Raw genomic sequence first — 19161 nt, 5'->3', positions numbered from 1 at the left:
TTTTCCTAAAAAAAAAAATGAACTCAATCCTGCGTTTCCAAAGAGGCCTTAAGTATTTTCAGTTTATTCATGCACTTATGTGAGATTGATCGTTGGCTATAAATTTGTATGCAGCATTAATACTTTCATTTTTATGCGCATAAGCACCTTTATTTTATTCAACCAATAACACAGTAAAGGCAATAGGAGAGTTCTATTTTTATTATTGTATCAGTGGCACATAGCGGCAATAGGAGAGGATGCACAGGCCAACATCACAGCAGCGGCAACATCACAGCACAGGACCAATAGCAGTATAGCACTGTAGAGGCAACATTACAGCAGCAGCAGCAGCAGCATCATCACATGATACCAAAATAGTAGCTCTTGCATCCAAACAGCACATGACTAATTTAAGCCAGCTAACTATTAACCAACTAACAGTTAGCTCTAGCTATTAGGTGGCTGACACGTAGCCATAGCCGATAAGAATGACTTGTTATCCCCCGATAATGCCGAGGGATGCTAAAAAACTTGGCTCTAGAAAAGGACAATAAATAGCTGATGCTAAAAAGCTAAACTGTATTATCCCTCGACCAACATAAACACAGCATCACCAACAACAGCGACGATAATTGGCCTCACTGGAACAGAACAAATCAGTAAACTAACCTAAAGCACCAGCACGCTGAACAAGTTATATTATGAACAGAACAGCATGTTTTGGCACTGCTACTTCACTCGAGATCGAGCCATCTCGAATTCTGATATGGTCTACTGAGAAACCTACCCTCGAAGAAATCTAGGTGCTAATACACTACTGGTGTACATCCACAACAACTCCAGGTGCTGGCAGCAGAGTCTTCAGTCTTCTACTGTTCTGCTGCAGCCAAGAAATGGGCGTGTGATCCTGTCAGGACTGGGGTTACCGCTTCAAACTCATGATCCTGGACCTGCAGTCTCCATGACTACCGAGTCCACCATTTTTTATCTGAACAGTGGGGTCTTGATTGCACCGTTGTCATCAGCCTTGTGGCTGGCAAACATGTGCATATATATAGACATTCCTCGGATGACAGCATCTGCTCAGACTATTTGGCAGCATACCAGCTCTTTGCACACTTGGCGTCAACAGCCAGGTCGACTTTCAAAATGTTGGTTCCGTAGAAAGGTTTGGACATACACTCCACCACTATAGCCTTGGCCACCTCAGCAGATTCTGAAGGCCCTTCCAGTATCACTTCATCATGCACCTGACATGCAAACATTGCAACCAATGTTATCCCAATGATGTTATCGAATGGTTATCTGTCAGCTTCACTCGGTTTACATCAAAGGAAACACAAATAGTGGCTTGCCCATCTTTTAAGATGTAATAAAGTTGTCAGCCAGAATGCAATGTATTATATATATATATATATATATATATATATATATATATATATATATATATATATATATATATATATATATATATATATATATATATATATAAAAGAAGACGAACCTGCAACAAGAGCCTCCAACCAAGCTCCTTAAGACGGACATTCCTTTTGATTTCAAGCATGGCACACATAGCAACATCTGCTGCACTTCCCTGATGATCAGAGATACCAAGTTGAAGGTCAAGTTTTAGAAGCAATGAAGCATAACCATTGAGCCACAATCAGTAATAAGTACCTGCACTGGTGCATTTATAGCAGCACGCTCAATATGACCTCGTTGACCAGGACCAAACTGAGTCAAGTTAGGAAAATGGCGTGACCGCCCAAGCAAAGTGTAGACTTCGCATTGCTCACGTGCAAGCTTCTTCTGACTTTTTTGCCAAGCTAACACTTCTTTTCTATCTCCATACCAGAGCTTCAATGTATCCCTTGCCTCCTTAACAGAAACCTGGGCCACAACTCTGGAGCTTGTTATGACACTTTTTTGAAAAGATCTTTTGTACCGTATAGAGCACAAAACATGAAGGGAAAGACATCTTGGATACACTGCATAACAACTGAATTGACAATAACCAGTACCTAACATGCCAGAAATTTAAATAGAGAGCTAATATGCCATGTATCTCACAAATTGGCAAAAAAGAATAGAAAGAAATTAAGGGAGCAAAGCATCCTCGTTCCTTAGCAGCAGCACTCAGATCAAGTTATGAAAATTGCTGTAGCACGCATCTATTGTTGTCTTGCTGGGACAATTGTAATAAAACTATAAAAGAATCACTAAAGTCAACTCCAAAAAGAAATGATCAATTCCTGCATACTTTGATCAGATTGCTAACCCAAAAATCCTAGTTTGAAATGCAGATTTAGGTTGGTACTTTGGTAGCAATAAGCTTCATACCTTCCAATCCCGGGATAGCCCAACAGCTGTCTTTCCATAAGCAATGGAAAAATTAAGCATTTTAGCTTTCCTCCTCTCAGCGCCAAAAGCATCCTAAAATGGAAAAACCAAATTTAATTCAACTCCGTATTTACCATTAGTATTTCTATTTCATATAATGTTTATGTGATTCTGTAAAAAACAATGCACATATATTTCCTTAATCACAAAATATAGTACTCCCTTCGACCCAAAATAACTGCACTTCTCGCTTTTCGAGGAGTCATCTTATTAAAAAAATGAGTAGATTTATAGAAACATTATCAACATTTGGTTCTTCTAATATGTTTATTCTGAAAATATATTTTACTATTAATCTGATGGTACTTATTACGCATCATAAATATTAGTATATTTTTGTATAAATTTGGTCAAATTTTAAAAAGTTTAACTCCTTGAAAAGCGAGATGTGCAGTTATTTTGGGAAGAACGGAGTATAATATGAACATCAGGGCATGAAGCATTTAGAGAACTAAAAGTACACGCAGGAAAATTCCTGCTCAATAGCAATTGATGAAAAAGATGGGTGCATCTTATTTAAAATACAAACTATGCCCTTGTGTATGGAATGTACAACAGTACAAGGGCACCAGCCATTGCAGCAATTTAGTACTGTTATTTAAGGTTCAATACTGACGATGTGAGAGTTCGAAATATTTAGTGCAATAAATGTTATTCAACAACACACGGATGCAATACAATCATGGCATTCTTAGCTCAAGCCTTCGAGGAATGCCTAGTGTTAGTCAGCCTGGGCACATTAAGGCCGAAAACCGAACCGAACTGTCGGTTTCTCAGTTCGGTTTCGGTTTTGGATTCTAGGAACTTCGGTGTTCGGTTGCGAAGTCGGTTTTTGACTTGAACGGAACCGAACAACCGCGAAACCGAACTCGTAGCAATCTCTGTCTCCACTTCCCCATTCTTCGATGGTCGATGCAGCCCACCAAGGCCCACCACGCACCGCTCTAGGCAGGCCTTGAGGCCTCTACCAGTCTCCCTCTCCCAGTCTCCCGTCCGACTCCCTCTGGACCTCTCCATCTCCCATCCGACTCCCCATCCGAAACCTATATCCAGGCGGCGGCGACGTGACTGTGAGGCTCGAGGCGTTCTGGCGGAGCGTGGAGCAGCGGCAGGCCAGGCGAGGCGCGGAGACGCGACTGTGAGGCGCGGCGGGCGAGGCGAGGCGCGGAGCGGAGGAATGCTCAGTGGCTGCATGTCGCGGCTGCTCCACGGCGCGACGGCGGTGGCGCGTCGCGGATGCAAGCAGGCGGCGGCGGGCTGACGGCGGTGCTGCACGAGTGGAAGGTGGCGCCGGCGGCGCATCTGCTGCTCCTGGTGAAGTTCCGCGCGTTGCGGATGGGAGTTCGGTTTTCTCGGTTAAAACCAAAAAACCCAAGTAAAAAACCGAAACCGAAATGGTCGGTTTTGCATTCTCTGATTAACCGATCGGCTTCTCAATCTTTAAAAAACGAACTTTTGAGGAACCGAATAGACCGAACCGAAGTGTCGGTTTAAACCGAATGCCCAGGATGAAGTGTTAGGGTGTGTGGATCCATAGTGGCAGACTGAAATTCAAAAAAAAAGTGCAATGGAATGGTCTATCCAATAAATATTCTGGAACAACACCACTCCACAAATGAAATAGCATTCAAAAGTTCACAAGTCCAAAAATCACAAGAATGATATACATGTATCTATGTATCATTTTAAAAAATTTAGTGGGAATTTGATTGAATGAACTACAAACTACTAGCACTAGGGGATTATAATTCCAACATAAGTACAATACATGTATATAAGCAGTTAAAACAAATAAAAAATAACTAAGAAACGCCAAAGCTGTAAATAAAACTAGTAGCACTTGAAGTACCTTCAATAGAGGCACCGGAGGTTTCTCTTGACCAGGTTGAGGGTGCCACTCAAGAAGAACTTTCTTCTCATGGACAGCATCACGGATATGCTGGTACATATTCATGGCTGTCCTAGAGTGGAAATCACCACCGGCCTTGAAAGCATCCAGCATGCTTTTACAATTAGTAAGGTGGGCTAAGATCCTAAGCTCCAGCTACATTAAAACATGCCTTTAATAAGAAATTAAGATGAAAGGTCATTCAAGGACAAAAAAGTTGACTATTGAGCACTAGTTCGCACACCTGACCATAATCTGCAACAATAAGAGAATTCCCTGGAGCTGCAACAAAAGCTTGGCGAATCTTATACCTATCCTTCTCAAGGGCAGGTTGATTCTGGAAGGGACACGTATTGAGTTTGAATAAATGATATTGACCAAAAGAATAGGGTGGTACTTTAGCTGCAAGCACTATTTAACAGATCTAAACTGTATTGCAACTAGAGTTACTTTTGGAGTTAAATATATTATCCAGTGCGACTGGTGAATGCTGAAGCCTCAGGCTATAATCAGCAGACATTAATCATAACCACATCCATCTTGTATGATGATTTTGTGAAGCAGCAGCATTTACATACTAGTAAACAAAAGATGTGATATCATTGATTATTTTATTGAAAAATAAATTTGTAACTACACATGTTTGTCTTTCCCTCCTCTTCTTGTACAGTGATATATCATGCACTTAATAACAAGCCAGAGATGACGATTTAAGAAGCTCCATAGACATCCCACATAAACACAAAAGAATGTGCATACCTGTAGATTTGGTGTTCTCGCTGACAAGCGCCCTGTCTCAGTATTGATATTTAATGAACAGTGAATGCGCCCCTCCGCACATGATATATGATCTCCCTACCATGGAGTAAGGGATTTATCAGATACACGGCACATGGAAATACTTCGTAGACAAATGCAGTTAGCTAAGCATAATCAGTATGCTGACAAAAGCCAGCAGAAACACCTAATAGCAATGTCCTCAGTCACTCACATTGCATGCTTGAATGTGAGCATGAAGTAGCTAGCCACCTTTAAGGCTTTAAAGCCCTCAAAGATATCTCAAGGGGCACACTACAAATGAATGATCATGGGGTGTGTTGTGTGTGTGGTGGTGTGTGTGTGTGGGGGGGGGGGGACTCAATCACAAGAACTGAATGTGCAACAGTTACTTTGCTAAGAACAAAATTTTAAAACTATATAATCCTAATCAACAAAAACTCAAACTTGATGGTGCAGATAGACACTAAATTTAGCAACCTCATGCTTCCTCTCAACAAAAGCAGAAAGAAAAAGAGAAAAAATATAGCCTAACCAAATCAGCACGTTTGTTGATGCATCCTCACAGCACACAACACAAGAATTTTTGCGCTGTGAGCATACATAAGGGCGTAGGGCGTACCCAGTGCAAAGAGCTCCCACTCTGTGCGGGGTCTGGGGAAGGGTGTCAGTGGCAAGCCTTACCCTCGCCTGTGCAATGCGAGGAGACCGCGACTCGAACCCAGGACCTTCCGGTCACAGGCGGTAAGACTCTACCGCTTGCACCAGGCCCGCCCTTCATCTGTGAGCATACATAACATCAGCAAAATCCAATTTGCATTGCAGCAAATGTCAGGCATGCTGTCTCAAGGTAGGAACGATAACAAGATCGGCTAGCTAACCTGCAACGGAAGAATGAAATTGGATATCAATGAATCAATAGAACATATTTCACATAAAGCTGCAATTGCATGGCATGCTTCTTTTCCATTCTTTCCTCCACCGAACGCTTCATATGCTGTTCCATAAGAGGAATCTCCATCTGGGTTTTCTGAACCATTTGTATCTTCATCATCCTCTTGGATATCATCCATTGTGTAAATATATTCTGTAGGTATTTTACCAGCCAAACTTCTCAATGCATCCCCACTGGCTGATGGCCAGCCACTCGGGGTGAACATATCAGTTTTCAGATCTTCAACAATACTGCAAAGTTCGATAGTACGATACTTTGACGTCTTCTTACCCTCTGTAGTAACATTTTCTTCATTTAGCACTTTAAAAGTTTTACTCTGTGGCCAAGTTTCACCAGATCTGTGTCTGTTACAAAGGTAACAAAGTTTAACTCTTTTAGGAATTGTACGGAAACAATTTGAAAGAAAGCTTGAGTTTCCAGTTTCCTTGGATATATGCACAATCAAATTACTAGAAGATACAAAAAAAACCAAGAACATTCAATTCACTTCTGCCTAGGATATTACATACACAAAACGCTAAGCAGGCACAAAAGGCAATGGAAAATTTAGTTTCCATTTCCCATTTTGGCTCTTGCATATAAAAGATAAAAGTAAATTCTTATCAAGTTAGGGCTTTGGGTCATGTGTCCCATTGTGCATGACGCCATGACTTGCAGTCAAACTAATGTCTTCTACACCAAACCACTACCATAATTACTGGCGCCCTTTCATAAAGATCCAAACATGAAGTGCACTGAGGAAGATACCACAGTGAAAAGGTATATGGAAACAGAGAAGGCTTTCAAACCTTAGTAAAGAAATCAGTGAAAGGCAATACCTATTTTCAATGCCACCAAAGAGAAGTTGGCGAATTTGAGTATCGCTATTCACATTCATGGACTTGGCATCAGGACAATATTTAGATGCCCATTTCCGAAACTTATCTGCAGCTAGTTGCCGTTCAGCAATAGCAGCCTTTTCTATCTCTGAAAGATAACCACGGTCAACAAGCATGCCCTCTGTTTCCATCTTCACAAGTAGGGCACCAAAGGGACGCCAATACTGTTCATAGAAATCGTACATGGTGCCCCTAGGACAACCATCCAAGACCCATCTCCTTGTTTCAAGCTTTCTTTTTAAGCTCTCATAAAGTCTCAATGTGCTCATTGAATCTAGAGAAGAATAACAAATCCATAACTCTCTGTCTTCCCTTTGTAACTCTTTGACTGGATCAATAGATACAACTTTCCCTTCAGATCCATCTTTTCTAACTTTTTTCCTGCCAAAGATGGTTTTCATTGATATCTTTCCAGATTTAGGTAAATCCTCTGGAACAGTATCCATGACTCTACGGTCATTTGTAAGTCCTTCAAGTGAATATCCACCATCAATTTTTCTTGATGAATCCCAAAGGCGTGCAAGATGCATTGTATCAGCATGAAACCCAGCAACTTTGATTCCATAATTCTCAATGACATGGTTATCAAAACTATAGTTATGCCAAACCTACATGATGAAGGGAACATGAATGTTGACTTCAGAAAATTCAAGAAAAACAAAGCTAAAAGTAGTTCACATGCGATTCATTTGGTATTAACCAGGTATGATTTTACCAATACAAAGATTGCAATTTTGTCATGTTGATTATTTCATGAAACTGACAAGGATAAAATAGTGAAGTACATCCAATTTGTTTCAAGTTTGTAAGAGTAAATAGAGCAGTAAGGAAAGAAGTGCAGAGTACAACTTCAACTAACATAGGAGAAAAATAGCCATGAAACTGATCGACATAGGAAAATTATTGCACCTTCTTGATGGATGGATTTTCAAAGAAAGGAACAAACTCCATCAGGACACCCCTTCCACCATCTAGAACATCAACCCAAATGCAAGTTTTGCCATTTCCAAAATCAGCTGCCTGTACATCAGAATTTGCTGAATAGATGCTAAAGCATATTACTTCTCCATGACCAACTGGTGTCTCTTCTTTGGCATCAATATTTGCTACCTGCAGAAACATTATACTCAAATAACTACAGTGGAGTTCACTTTTGAGCATTGCTTGCCATCGTAGAAGCAGACATTGAGCATATTAGCTCATGAAACTTGTGAAGCTGATACAGACTACAACCTTCAGCATTACTCATGATAGCTGACTTCAACTCATGCATTGCCTATGGCATGTTTTGATACATTAATGAGGAAAATATAACAAACACACGGGTCAGCAAACAGAGTCCCAGGATTTACAATCTATCACCATCAGAAGTTTCTTGTGACAACTATCGAATTGGAACGAACACTGAAGTAATTCATGACAGATGACAACTCAAACTAAAAAGATATCACTCAGCTAAACCTAATACTTACAAAAAAAAGGAACATTTTGTGTCTTTGTGAAACAAATGGTTTGCCTAGATGAATAAGGATGGACAACCTGACCACTCTATAGGAGCAAATAAATCAAGCAGGGTTCCTTTTTACCTCTGTGTCACATGCATGAATAAAGCTCTTGTACTTTGTAGTGAGCAGTTTAACAATGCTCCTAGCTGACTCGATATTGTCAATTACCAAAACTTTGTCGTAGATGCTAGCAAGTGCCTTCCGTGCTTTCAAAGATTCCTCACAGAAGGCTGCTTTAGTTGGCAAAGGTGAAACCACCTTTTTTACTACAAGTTTCTTCTCCTTTTTGACATCACCATCATGAACTTTATCATCAAGCTCCAAAATTACCTCTGTATTAGATTCATCAAGCAAAGGATCCTCCGCTGGTGAATATTCACGCCAAGGAATCTCCACCTTAGAGGCTCTAGGCATGCTCAAACACTTGGCACTATTATTAACAACACTTATTGGAGCTGGCACTGATTGCACAGGCTGATTTATCATACTATGCCCGACCAGTTCTTGACTATTACCATGTCTGTTTACAATTGAATTGGATGATACACGTTCTCTAAGATTATGCAAGTAAGTGTAGTTCAAACCCCTGCGATCTTCAGAGAGTTCATTTTGCACATTCCCAGCCCGTAAAGGAGTGCTTCCCTTATAGATGTTATTTGTGACATTGTTGGCAGTTTTGAGATAGAACAGCCTCCGGCTCTCTTGAACCCATTCTTGTGCAATATTTCGCACGTTTAAGTTCGGATAGAACCGAAGCTTGAAACCACTGCTTCCTCGAACTGCCATATCTGAGCTATGAGAATAGTCCTGCCTGCCAGTCAAAACGATTACCAAAGTTAGAAAGCAGCAAGCAACATGAAATTCTTAAGTCATTGAAAAATGTCTAAAGGGGAACATTTCAGAGAGAGTGAATAAATTGCAAGGTACAATGACAAGGTTAAGTGTACTACTATTAGGTGGCAGCGCACAGACAGGTCAGAACAGAACAATCATGGGACAATAGGATGTGACACCGTGTTCCCTTGCCTAACACAGCAACCGCCGCATCCTGTGATTAGTTCGTTGGCAGAGCCAAGACATGGGGTTATTTAGCTGGAAATGAAAGAACAGAGCTCCCGAGACAGTCTAAATCACAGCGGTAGACGCAAATCCACCTAATGACTCTGCGCCTAGAACAGCACAAGCATAAGCATCATTCCCGAACCGACACAGGCACACAGCTAAGCACCGCCTAGAGAACGCCCACTTCACATAGTCCGAAGACCGAAGGGGACATTTCAACGACCTCCAAAGGCCACGACGAACATCGAATGACTCTAACACGAAATAAGAGTGATTCGGCGCCACGGCGACTACCTCCTGCATCCGGAAATCGCCGGCGGCGGCGAGGCGCGGCGGACGCGGCGGTGCAGGAAGAAGGGCGACGACGACGACAGCCACGGGGGCGCCGAGCCGTGGCGCCGCAGCAGCGGCGCCGGCGTCACCTGCGCCACCACCATCGACGCCACGGACCGCCTCAGGTTGGTCCTCCCCGCAGCGCGGCCGCCGCCGCCGGTCAAGCAGAAACCGAGGCCGCAGCGGGGCGCAGGCGCGAGCGCGGTCGCGCGGCGCGGGCGGGCGGGCGAGCAGGTGGTGGGGACGCTCGTCCGCGGCGCGGCCTAGCGGGGGGAGGCCGGCGAGAGCATTAGGGAGTCGGCGAGATGCGGGGAGCCGCCTATTGTGGAGGCCTAGGGAGTGCAGGCGGTGGCGGGGGCGGAGGAGGGGAGGTGAGCGGGGTTTGGGGAAGAGGAGGAAAGGGGGAAACGAGGGTTTAAGCGGCTGCTGCCTGCTGACCAGCGAAGCGGCGAAATCCGTCTCCGCTATTGGACGGGGAATCCGCATCATCCAGTGTGGAGGCGTACTTTGGATGTAGCGCGAATGATCGGTCATCTGGAGACGTATTCACGTGTGGTCAGCATCTAGGGTCAGTCAGCCGGGAGCAAAAATCTTCTTCTACTCAGCTCTCACTCTATCTATACAACTTGATTATTACAAAATAAAGTGTTATGTGTAACTCTTTGGAAAATAAAGTCATCTTTGATAGGATTTTTGTTAGGATTTAAACAAAAGCTCAGCTAAACGCGCACATATAAAAACGGCTTCTGAAGTTAAAACCAAATTAAGAGCGACAAAGCTAAAGTCATTTTTGTCTTAAAAGCTGAAACCACTAAAAAGTGGCTTCTTTTGGCTTCATACACAGAAAGTAAAATGGTAGCAATAGCTTTGATAGACACAGGCTAAAATCAAGAGTAATATAACCTAGATGCATCACGCCTATAAAACTATGAAATAAGGTTGTCTCCAACAGGAGATCTATTATGAGACACAAACCTAAAATGATTCTCCAACATAATACGCATAGCTTTCAACAGAGTATCTATATAGAAGACCTATTTTAAGTGTCAGGAGAGGTATAACCCAAAATCTGAGTATCCTCTCTCCTGGAGAATCATTTGCAGAAAGGATTATTTTTTAGGTCTTGTTGGTAGAGAAGACCAAAAATAGGTATTGAACCATTTACCTATAGCGCTACCCAAACGTGAAATGAGTCTTGTATTTTGGGTAACAGTTGTTGAAGACAGTCTAATATAATAGTTTTGGGTAGCCTCAGATGCCTCCTCTCGCCAAATGATGGATTTGACACCATATATGTTCTTTAATCTAATTTAGCATCATAGAAGGACCAGAATGTTAATACTGAAGGCCTTAGGGTACGTGCAACATAAATTGTGTCTTGTGCCCAACTATAATTCTACTATTCTCATCGTCATTCTAAATTGTATGTCATTAGAGTTTTTATCTAAGAAAACTATTCTAATTCTGATGAAGTTCGTAGAATAATATACTGATATTATATAAATAAACGCCCGTGAGATGTATGGAGCTAATTGGGTCCAAAGAACACGCATGTATAGTCGGTGCTTATCTAGGCATTTCATCTTATCATCTTATAGGGTACCTATATGCCGGCCTTGCAGGTTCGAAATGGACGAGGTGTACATGAATTTAACAATGTATTCTACTCCAAATATATATAAACCATATTATTCGCAGCTTAAGATTGTCTCCAATGAGGAGACCCAGACCCATTTTTGCGTCCCGCACAGTTCTTTGCATTTCCAAAAACATCGTCCAACAGTAGACCCATACACCCGACGCATTTTGCCTGCTCGCCTAAACGCTAGGCAAAAAAGTGTCACCTCTCTCCTCACTACGCAAATCGCCGAGCTCGCCTGCGCCGAGCTCGCCCACGTAGAGGCGGAGCTCGCCCGAGCCGGGGCGGGGGCGGAGCTCGCCCGCGCCCGCCGCCGATGTTGGAGGAGGAGCGCGCGGCGAGGCGGGGAGCGGGGCGCGGCTGTCGGGGAGCGGGGATCCGGGGTCCTCCGCGCCGGGGCGGAGCTCGCCCGCGCTCGTCGCCGGTGTTGGAGGAGCGTGCATGGAGGCGAGGAGCGACCAGACGAGGTACATGGACGCCGCGGTGAGGGCCCCACAGCCGAGGCCGAAGAGGAGGCCGGAGACGACGACGAGGATGTCCTTGGCGCGGTCCTGGACGGACGAGGCGGCAACCTCCGGCGGATTTGGGGGCTTTTGCGTTTGCGGTCTGTTGGAGATGCTCACTTTTGGGTGGTGACTTTTTCCCCTGTGCCGGACCCAAACCGAGATATAGGTGTTGTATTTGGGTCTCATGGTTGGAGTCAGTCTAACAGCAACCGGATCCGTGGCGCAATGGTAGCGCGTCTGACTCCAAGTCCGGATTCTTTTTTTTATTTAGTCTGGAATCTTTTTTTCTACTTTTTTTAGGGTTCTATACCATTCATTTGCTACTTACGTTTGAACCTTTTTTTTTTCTTTTTTTCCCCAGCTTCTACGATTCTACAATTCCCATGCAGGTCCGGAATTTTTTTTGAAGGGCTTTACAATTCCTTCGCCACTTACGTTTGATCCCTTTGTTTTCTTTTTTTTTCAGGTTCTACGATGCCTTTCTTCGTCTCTTACGTTTTCAGTTTTTTTCCCTTTTTTTCCTATGTCACTTTGGTCTTTTCTTTATTATAAGATTCTACAGTTCCTTCCTCACTTACGTTTTCAAATCTTTCTTTTCCAGGTTCTATATACAATTCCTTCGTCACTTACGTTTTCAAAAAATAAAACCTTTTTTCATGCTCTACAATTCCTTTGTCACTTTGGTCCATTTTCCCTTTTTTCAGGTTCTATAAGGCCGTCCACAGCGTGCAAGTGGTGCTCAGAGAAAAGCAGACGCCACGGTGGAAACGAGGCATCGCCCTAGCACAGTTGCAGTGTGGAAAGAAAAAGGCATCGCAGCCATCCGTGACTCTTCAAATAAAATAATTAGTACATCACTCTTTCTCCCTAAACAAGGTACAATGCACTGACCAATGGTTGTAGAGACCGGACCAACAAATTAGTTTTTTTTTTGTGCGGGCAGCGCAGCTTGTACATGCATCGCTCCTTGGCATCACTCGAATTTGGCACCACCGGTTGCAGTGGAAGGAGCAGTGCTCAAATCCTCTCTCTCCTTTCTTAGCTTCACTCCGGGAAAAACACTGCAGAAGGCCTAATTCCTTCCCTACTTTTTTTAGATAAATAGATGATTTCTGGCTTTGGACCTCTTCAACAAAAAGGTATCAGTCCAACAAAAATACAATTTAAGTAGGAAAAAGTGTTCAACTTTGACCAATAAAAAATCTTAAATGATATCCATGAGAAGAAAAAAAACCCTCTATTGCTCTGATTTCTAGAAATTGGCATGCCAAAATTAACCAATCCTTATATTTATTAGTGCATTGTAACGTAGCCTAGAAACAAAGTCAGTGTGTCCCTAAACAGTACCTGCAAATTTTTTGTTTGGCCATTGTTGAACACAAAATCATATCTATTAAGCCAATTTGCCCAGCAAATTGCTGCAGCTCCTATTAATAACAAAGATATAAGATTCTAACTCAATTACTTAGACCAAGAATTAAACATATGATTTATATTATATGAAGGTTTGATGCTTAATAAAAGTGTACAACCCGCCACAAGGTTTTGGCATAATGCCACTCTGAAGAAAAGGTGTTTAGATAGTTTCTAACTTACTGCAAGTCTACAAAAGCAACGCAATTTACTACCCTTCTAATTTCTTCTAGCTAAATTATCCTCGATAAGAATAACCCTGTTTCAAAGTACTGCATAAATATTTTTATTTTGAGAGGTAATTTGAAATGCCAAATTCTTTATGTGACCTTAACTCCATTATTAACGAGATAAATATACGTAGATTTGACCTTGAAAACGCCATCTTTGTCAAAACTCAACACAAAGAAGTTCAAACCCTCATTTAGATTAATAAAAGCCACACTAACAACAATATTGTACCAAGTCAGCATATTGCGCACTAAAGATATCTTGAAGGAGACATTAAGAGGACTAGAACTAAGCACTCTCATTACTGTTGCATATTTTCGACGAATAATATTAAACAACGAAGGGTATTGGAATTTCAAGGTCCCTAACCAATTGCCTTCCCCAAAACCTAATCTGGTGTCCACTCCTCAAATTGAAACGTCAGGAATTGGTCCTTCACACCCATGAGACTCGGACAAAAAATGTGAGTCTTCGACTTTCTTGCTAACTGTAAAGTATTATTTCTGAGATATTTGTTTCGGAGTAAAATTTGCTGAGAAGGCATTTGTTTTATATGTAAAAGTTCTAAGTTACCATCCCCCTTTGTTCTTTTAGATGATAATATATAGAATGTCCCATTTTACTAAAGGATAATTCTTTTTGTGTTGATGGTTTTACCAGAAAAATCTTAATCTGTAGTAACCTATTTTCTTAAGAGCTCATGAGAAATCTCATAGAAAAAGAGCATGAACAAATTAGAACCTACCTACCTCCGGCAGACAGGATTTTTCCTTTCCAACTACCTTAACTTCTTCTCTACTTACGTTTTCAAATCTCTCTCTTCTTCTTTCCAAGTTCAGAGTCTACATCGATCGTGACTTTGATCCATCGATTGTGATCACGTTTCAAATTAACCTTTCCCCATCCACCAGCTCCAGAATCTCCACCTCCCCCCAACGCAAGAATTGATTCCAAAAGCCTTCGTCCTGCTGCCTAATTAATGCAGTCCCGTCGCGCTCACACTTATCTTCCTCCTTAAATTTCCACACCAAAATTCTCGGGGCGCAGAAAAACAAGCCAAAGATCAGAAGAGAGCGCGGAAGTCATGGCCATGGATCCAAGCGCCGCAGCGCAGGCGGAGGACGCGGCGCGCCGGATCGAGGAGGCGGAGGCCTTCTTCCGCGCCGCGCCGCCGCTCCGCGACCGCGACCGCCTCGCCGCCAGCCTCGCCGATTTCGTCGCCCGCCACGCCGCCGGCAAGTGATCCCGATCCCGCGCTTCTCTCCCTCCCTGCCCTCATCTCTGTTCGGCTCCGGGTTGGGTGGCTGAAAGGGTAATCAGATTTCTGACGCGCTGCTCCTGTCACCCCCGATTGCGTGCTGCAGGGAGCCGCGGAGTGGTGTGCATCACCTCCGGCGGCACTACGGTGCCCCTGGAGCAGCGGTGCGTGCGCTTCATCGACAATTTTAGCTCCGGCCAGCGCGGTGCCGCCTCCACCGAGTACGCAGACCAATCACGCACTCATCTGCTTTTTACTGCTCTGCTTGCTCATGCTGTTATGGAGCTGGTCCGTTCATCTTTTGGTTCAATGGAGATCGGTTCAATGCAGGTATTTTCTCAAGGCCGGCTACCCTGTCATCTTCATCCATCGCCGGTGAGTCCTCCGAACCAGACAATTTTTGTTGAGTATAGTTGGGGTGGAACTGAACTAGCTGCATGCTCAAAATTTTAACTGAAATTGCCGGTATAGTTCTGTTTGGTGTAGCTAGGCTCGGCTTGTGAAGCCCTCAGAGCCAAATGTCACAGGATGTTCGGTGTAGTTAGGTGCAAGTTGTTTTTGTTCAGTTCTGAATGCCCAAATAAGACAAGTTGTGAGTGACACCTACCTCTTTGCAGTGGGAGCAAGCAGCCTTACTGTAGGTTTCTTCCAGAGGATTCCTTTCTCGATCTTTTTGAGCTCGGTGAAGACTCGGAGATCCAAGGTTTGGACTGTAATCCTGAATTATGCATGTCATGCAAACTGACCCAAAATCTGTCTGGTCTGGCGGCTCCTTGTATGGTTTTATGTTATCCTGCCTTCTTAGGTTATCTCCTCGCCTTGAATGTTCAATCTTCACACCTCATTCCTTTACAGTAATTACAAGTAATGTTCAAATCACTATATGCATTCTTCTTTTGAAACACCTGTTTGTATCCTTGTTATGCATCTCAGTTCCACAGTCTCATTCCTCGGTGGTCAAGGCAGCAATTAGCAATTACCAGAAGGTATATATATGTGCCTCTTGTATGTCGTCTTTCTCTTGTGAAGCATTAGCTGCAACCAGATTGATATGGTACCATGGATGTCTTGTATTCACTATCACAGGCAATCGATGAAGGCCTTCTTCTCAAACTCCCTTTCACAACGATTTTTGAGTACCTTCAGGTATTGCACCCTTGTTTCCTACCGGCATATATTGTTGCCCATAGTGTCAGTGTCACATGTCTAACATTACTGTCCATATTACATTTTTTACCCTGCTGTTTAGGACACAGAATATTATGTATATGTTATTTGATATTGTTTAAAATTTAAGCGTAGTTTGGCAGCATAACCTTTTGGCAGGTTACTTTGATGGCAAGACCAGGCCAGCCATTAGCAATTATCACAAACTGACAAACATTCTCATATGTCATTCATTTACTATTATACATATAATATTTTAGATACTAAAAGGTTCATTGTGGTGCATGATAGCTTAACCTGGTGAAAGATGTTAGAGCTATACATAAAGTAGAATCTGATATGCCTATTTTTTCCTGTTGCTGACAGTTACTACAAATAGTAGCTACTTCTATGAATTGCTTGGGGCACCGTGGAATGTTTTATCTTGCTGCTGCAGTTTCTGACTTCTATGTTCCATGGGAAAGTATGGTAGGTTCTATCTTCAGTTAATTGTCTTCATATGTTTGTCATATTTGACCAAACCAAGCAACTGCATACTTAAGCAGTTATTATTGCATACCGGATCATCATTTTGTCAGTATAGTCATTGCGCATTGTAGTTAGTAGTCCATGATTGTTTTATTTGGCTTCCTCATCAGTAGAAGGAATATCAGTCACTTGATTCATGGAAACAAGCTTTTTTATGTAGAGGAAGCTATTTGAAAGCAGCTGTTGAAATTCAGAAATGGTGATATTTCTTAGTGATGTAGTTTTTTTTATAACTATTAGTTATGTAGTTAATGCTATGCACCGTTGACCTTCAAAAAAAAAAAGGAGTTCATGTATGCTGTGATGTTACTTGATCCTTCTAAAATAGATCGTGTCCCTCCTATGTGCCTCATGTTAAGCTTGTGTCTAACAAGGAAAACATGAAATCCAGCAATGATAAGGGTAATATGTTTTCTTCTGGTAACAGAATTCCTACAGATTCCTTCTTTTTCCCAGACACTTCTGAAAGCCACATCCTGCACACTAGTAGCTACAAGCATAGGGCACGCTATATATGGTGGTGGTGCTGTGTGTGTATTGTTTTTAGTGGTTATGGAGAGCCGCCTGATTAACTTCAATTAAACACCCATAATGTTCTGCTACCGTTCCGCATTCCTCCCTGACAAATGTTTTTGCAGGCTAAACATAAAATTCAGTCAGCAGGTGGCCCTTTGAACATGCAACTCAATCAAGCCCCTAAGATGCTTTTCATCCTCCGGAAAAAATGGGCTCCTTCTGCATTTTGTGTATCCTTCAAGGTTAGCTCTATAACTTATCCCCTCTCTTTTCTCTAATTCTTAAGTAAATATGTGTTGCCTTTCCTGTCTAAATCTGAGTTAGCAATCATTCATAATGCCTGGACACTGCAGCTCGAAACAGATCCTAATATTCTCCTACAGAAGGCAGAAATGGCTTTGAAAAAGTACGGTATGAATGTCGTGGTGGCAAATGAACTCGCAAACTACAAAGATGTTGTAGTGATGGTCACAAGCAGCGGGAGGACGACCGTGAGCAGGAGCAGCAAGGAGGAAGACCTGGAAGTGCAGCTAACAGACCTTCTGGTGAAGATGCACTCGGAGCACATTGCACAGCCCAATTCGTAGGACCGTTGGGCGAGCGAGATGGTTAAATCAGACATGGTGGCGGCAAGTATGGGCGATTCTACTACTCTCGTAGCAAATTGAGATATACAGAGTTCACCTGGTTCGTCACCAGATGCTCATCAATGTGCTGCAGCAGATTAATACCAAAATTATAACCCACACCAATACCTGTAAGTTTTTGGACATAACCTAGCTAAAGCAGCATGTGGCGAAGCCACCAGCCTAGCTATCGAGCTTTTTAATAAACTTTCTGCTATCAAGTTTTTTTTAACAAACTTGCCGCTATCAAGCCAAACTTTTATGGTAGAATAGCCGATTTGATCATTCATTTTTTTTTTGTCGAAGACTCAAATCCATTCCGTAACTATCAAACTAGCCAGTTATCTTTATATCGGCTCAGTTCTGTTCCTGGACCTATGTGGCGTGCGTTGTCAAAGATGAGTGCTGTAAAGCGAGTCAATAGACATAATTGGACTCTTTTGCCCCTGTTCCTTCCTTGCAATCAATGTATCAAGACAAATCAATGTATCTTAAAGAGATATGCATGGTTCAATGGTCAAGGCCAATGCACAGATACGTAAACAACACCATCAGGTTTTTATTGATAGACACAAGACCCTTACAAGCAGTTTTGGCTTTGAATTTTGTGTCGGTCTATCACTTGAGTTGATATGAATGCTCAACTTGGTCTTGGTAGCACGCGAAGAACCTTACATGCATTTTTGGCGAGGAAAGTAGGTAGCATGCCAACACCCCTTCTATCAACCAAAATGCAGTTGACAACCATGCTCAAATCAAATGGTTATTTTTTTGGGACAGACACCGAACGAGCTTCTTCTTGGGAAAATATAAGGCACAAATCACTTCTCGGTGTAATCGCAAAATGAGGTGCCATGTAAGCAAATTCGATGGCATGTCACTAAAGTTACCAAGGTAGAGAAGAAATAAGTTTCATCTAGATGAGCGCATATCGTTTCCCAAGACTTAGTATTGGTTGGGGTAGTCCTCATTGACAATTGGTGCAGGTAGCTATGGATTTTTTTTTCTCAGGCACATGGTGGTATACTCTACGGATTGACAACCACTAGAGTATTTGTGATCTATTTTGTTTTATTGGTTGTATGCTTCTTATGTTAGACAGAGACCGGAAGTGTCCTCGAGTCTATGTATGAACTCGATGTATTGTCTTTGGAGTAAAAAGTCTTCCATTATATTATAAAGAAAAAAAGTTAAATACATGAGTATTCGTTTCCCAAGAAACAGAGATTAATCCATATTTCTTCGATGAGTAGACTTGACCACAATGCGCTGTTGACTTATCAACAAGTTGGTGGATCACCGTATATTAATGGGAAGGAATTAGGAAACAGATACCTTATGGCGAGTTGTTCATGGCAGTATGCAGTGTACGCAGTAATGCAGTGGAAGTTTCTGGGTGACTTTGAACAAGTCAAGCTTCTACGTACAAGAGCTAAGAGTAAACGCACTTTATATTGCGTAGATCTAGAGGAAATTAACAAAATAAGTTACCCAACT

At 42.4% G+C, this 19161-nt stretch overlaps 2 protein-coding genes across 3 annotated transcripts; one reads left to right on the top strand and one right to left on the bottom strand.

Annotated features, from left to right (window-relative positions):
• Positions 1-384: 384 nt before the first annotated feature.
• Positions 385-10146, bottom strand: LOC136472089 (DNA polymerase I A, chloroplastic-like). 2 transcript variants are annotated; one of them, XM_066469813.1, is made up of 12 exons: positions 9742-10146; positions 8467-9196; positions 7790-7990; positions 6821-7488; positions 5929-6346; positions 5030-5125; positions 4515-4607; positions 4232-4426; positions 2323-2415; positions 1660-1872; positions 1487-1576; positions 385-1232 (listed from the first exon to the last, which is right to left on the bottom strand). In XM_066469813.1, exons 1-12 carry the CDS (start codon positions 9882-9884, stop codon positions 1071-1073), a joined length of 3102 nt encoding a protein of 1033 aa, XP_066325910.1. In that variant the 5' UTR covers positions 9885-10146; the 3' UTR covers positions 385-1070. The 2 variants fall into 2 exon arrangements, with proteins under 2 accessions (XP_066325910.1, XP_066325911.1); XM_066469814.1 differs by lacking the exons at positions 4232-4426; positions 4515-4607.
• Positions 10147-14333: 4187 nt separating this feature from the next.
• LOC136472088 (phosphopantothenate--cysteine ligase 2-like) lies at positions 14334-17892 on the top strand. Its single transcript, XM_066469812.1, has 9 exons — positions 14334-14804; positions 14934-15048; positions 15158-15202; positions 15445-15530; positions 15761-15813; positions 15914-15973; positions 16361-16462; positions 17161-17280; positions 17392-17892. Exons 1-9 carry the CDS (start codon positions 14654-14656, stop codon positions 17623-17625), a joined length of 966 nt encoding a protein of 321 aa, XP_066325909.1. The 5' UTR covers positions 14334-14653; the 3' UTR covers positions 17626-17892.
• Positions 17893-19161: the final 1269 nt, after the last annotated feature.

The sequence above is a fragment of the Miscanthus floridulus genome, chromosome 8 (assembly GCF_019320115.1).
Source record: "Miscanthus floridulus cultivar M001 chromosome 8, ASM1932011v1, whole genome shotgun sequence".
Lineage (NCBI taxonomy): Eukaryota > Viridiplantae > Streptophyta > Magnoliopsida > Poales > Poaceae > Miscanthus > Miscanthus floridulus.
This window is presented reverse-complemented; position numbering and strand designations above follow the sequence as displayed.

Bases quoted from the DNA above. Each gene is read 5' to 3' on its own strand.
- LOC136472089 (XM_066469813.1), bottom strand. From the start codon at position 9,884: ATGGTGGTGGCGCAGGTGACGCCGGCGCCGCTGCTGCGGCGCCACGGC. The intron at 6,347-6,820 runs GTATTGCCTTTC...CCTTTGTAACAG, and splicing joins TTTGGTGGCATTGAAAATAG to ACACAGATCTGGTGAAACTT. The intron at 1,577-1,659 runs GTACTTATTACT...TCTGATCATCAG, and splicing joins CTATAAATGCACCAGTGCAG to GGAAGTGCAGCAGATGTTGC.
- LOC136472088 (XM_066469812.1), top strand. From the start codon at position 14,654: ATGGCCATGGATCCAAGCGCCGCAGCGCAGGCGGAGGACGCGGCGCGC. The intron at 15,203-15,444 runs GTGAGTCCTCCG...ACCTCTTTGCAG, and splicing joins GTCATCTTCATCCATCGCCG to TGGGAGCAAGCAGCCTTACT. The intron at 15,814-15,913 runs GTATATATATGT...TCACTATCACAG, and splicing joins CAATTAGCAATTACCAGAAG to GCAATCGATGAAGGCCTTCT.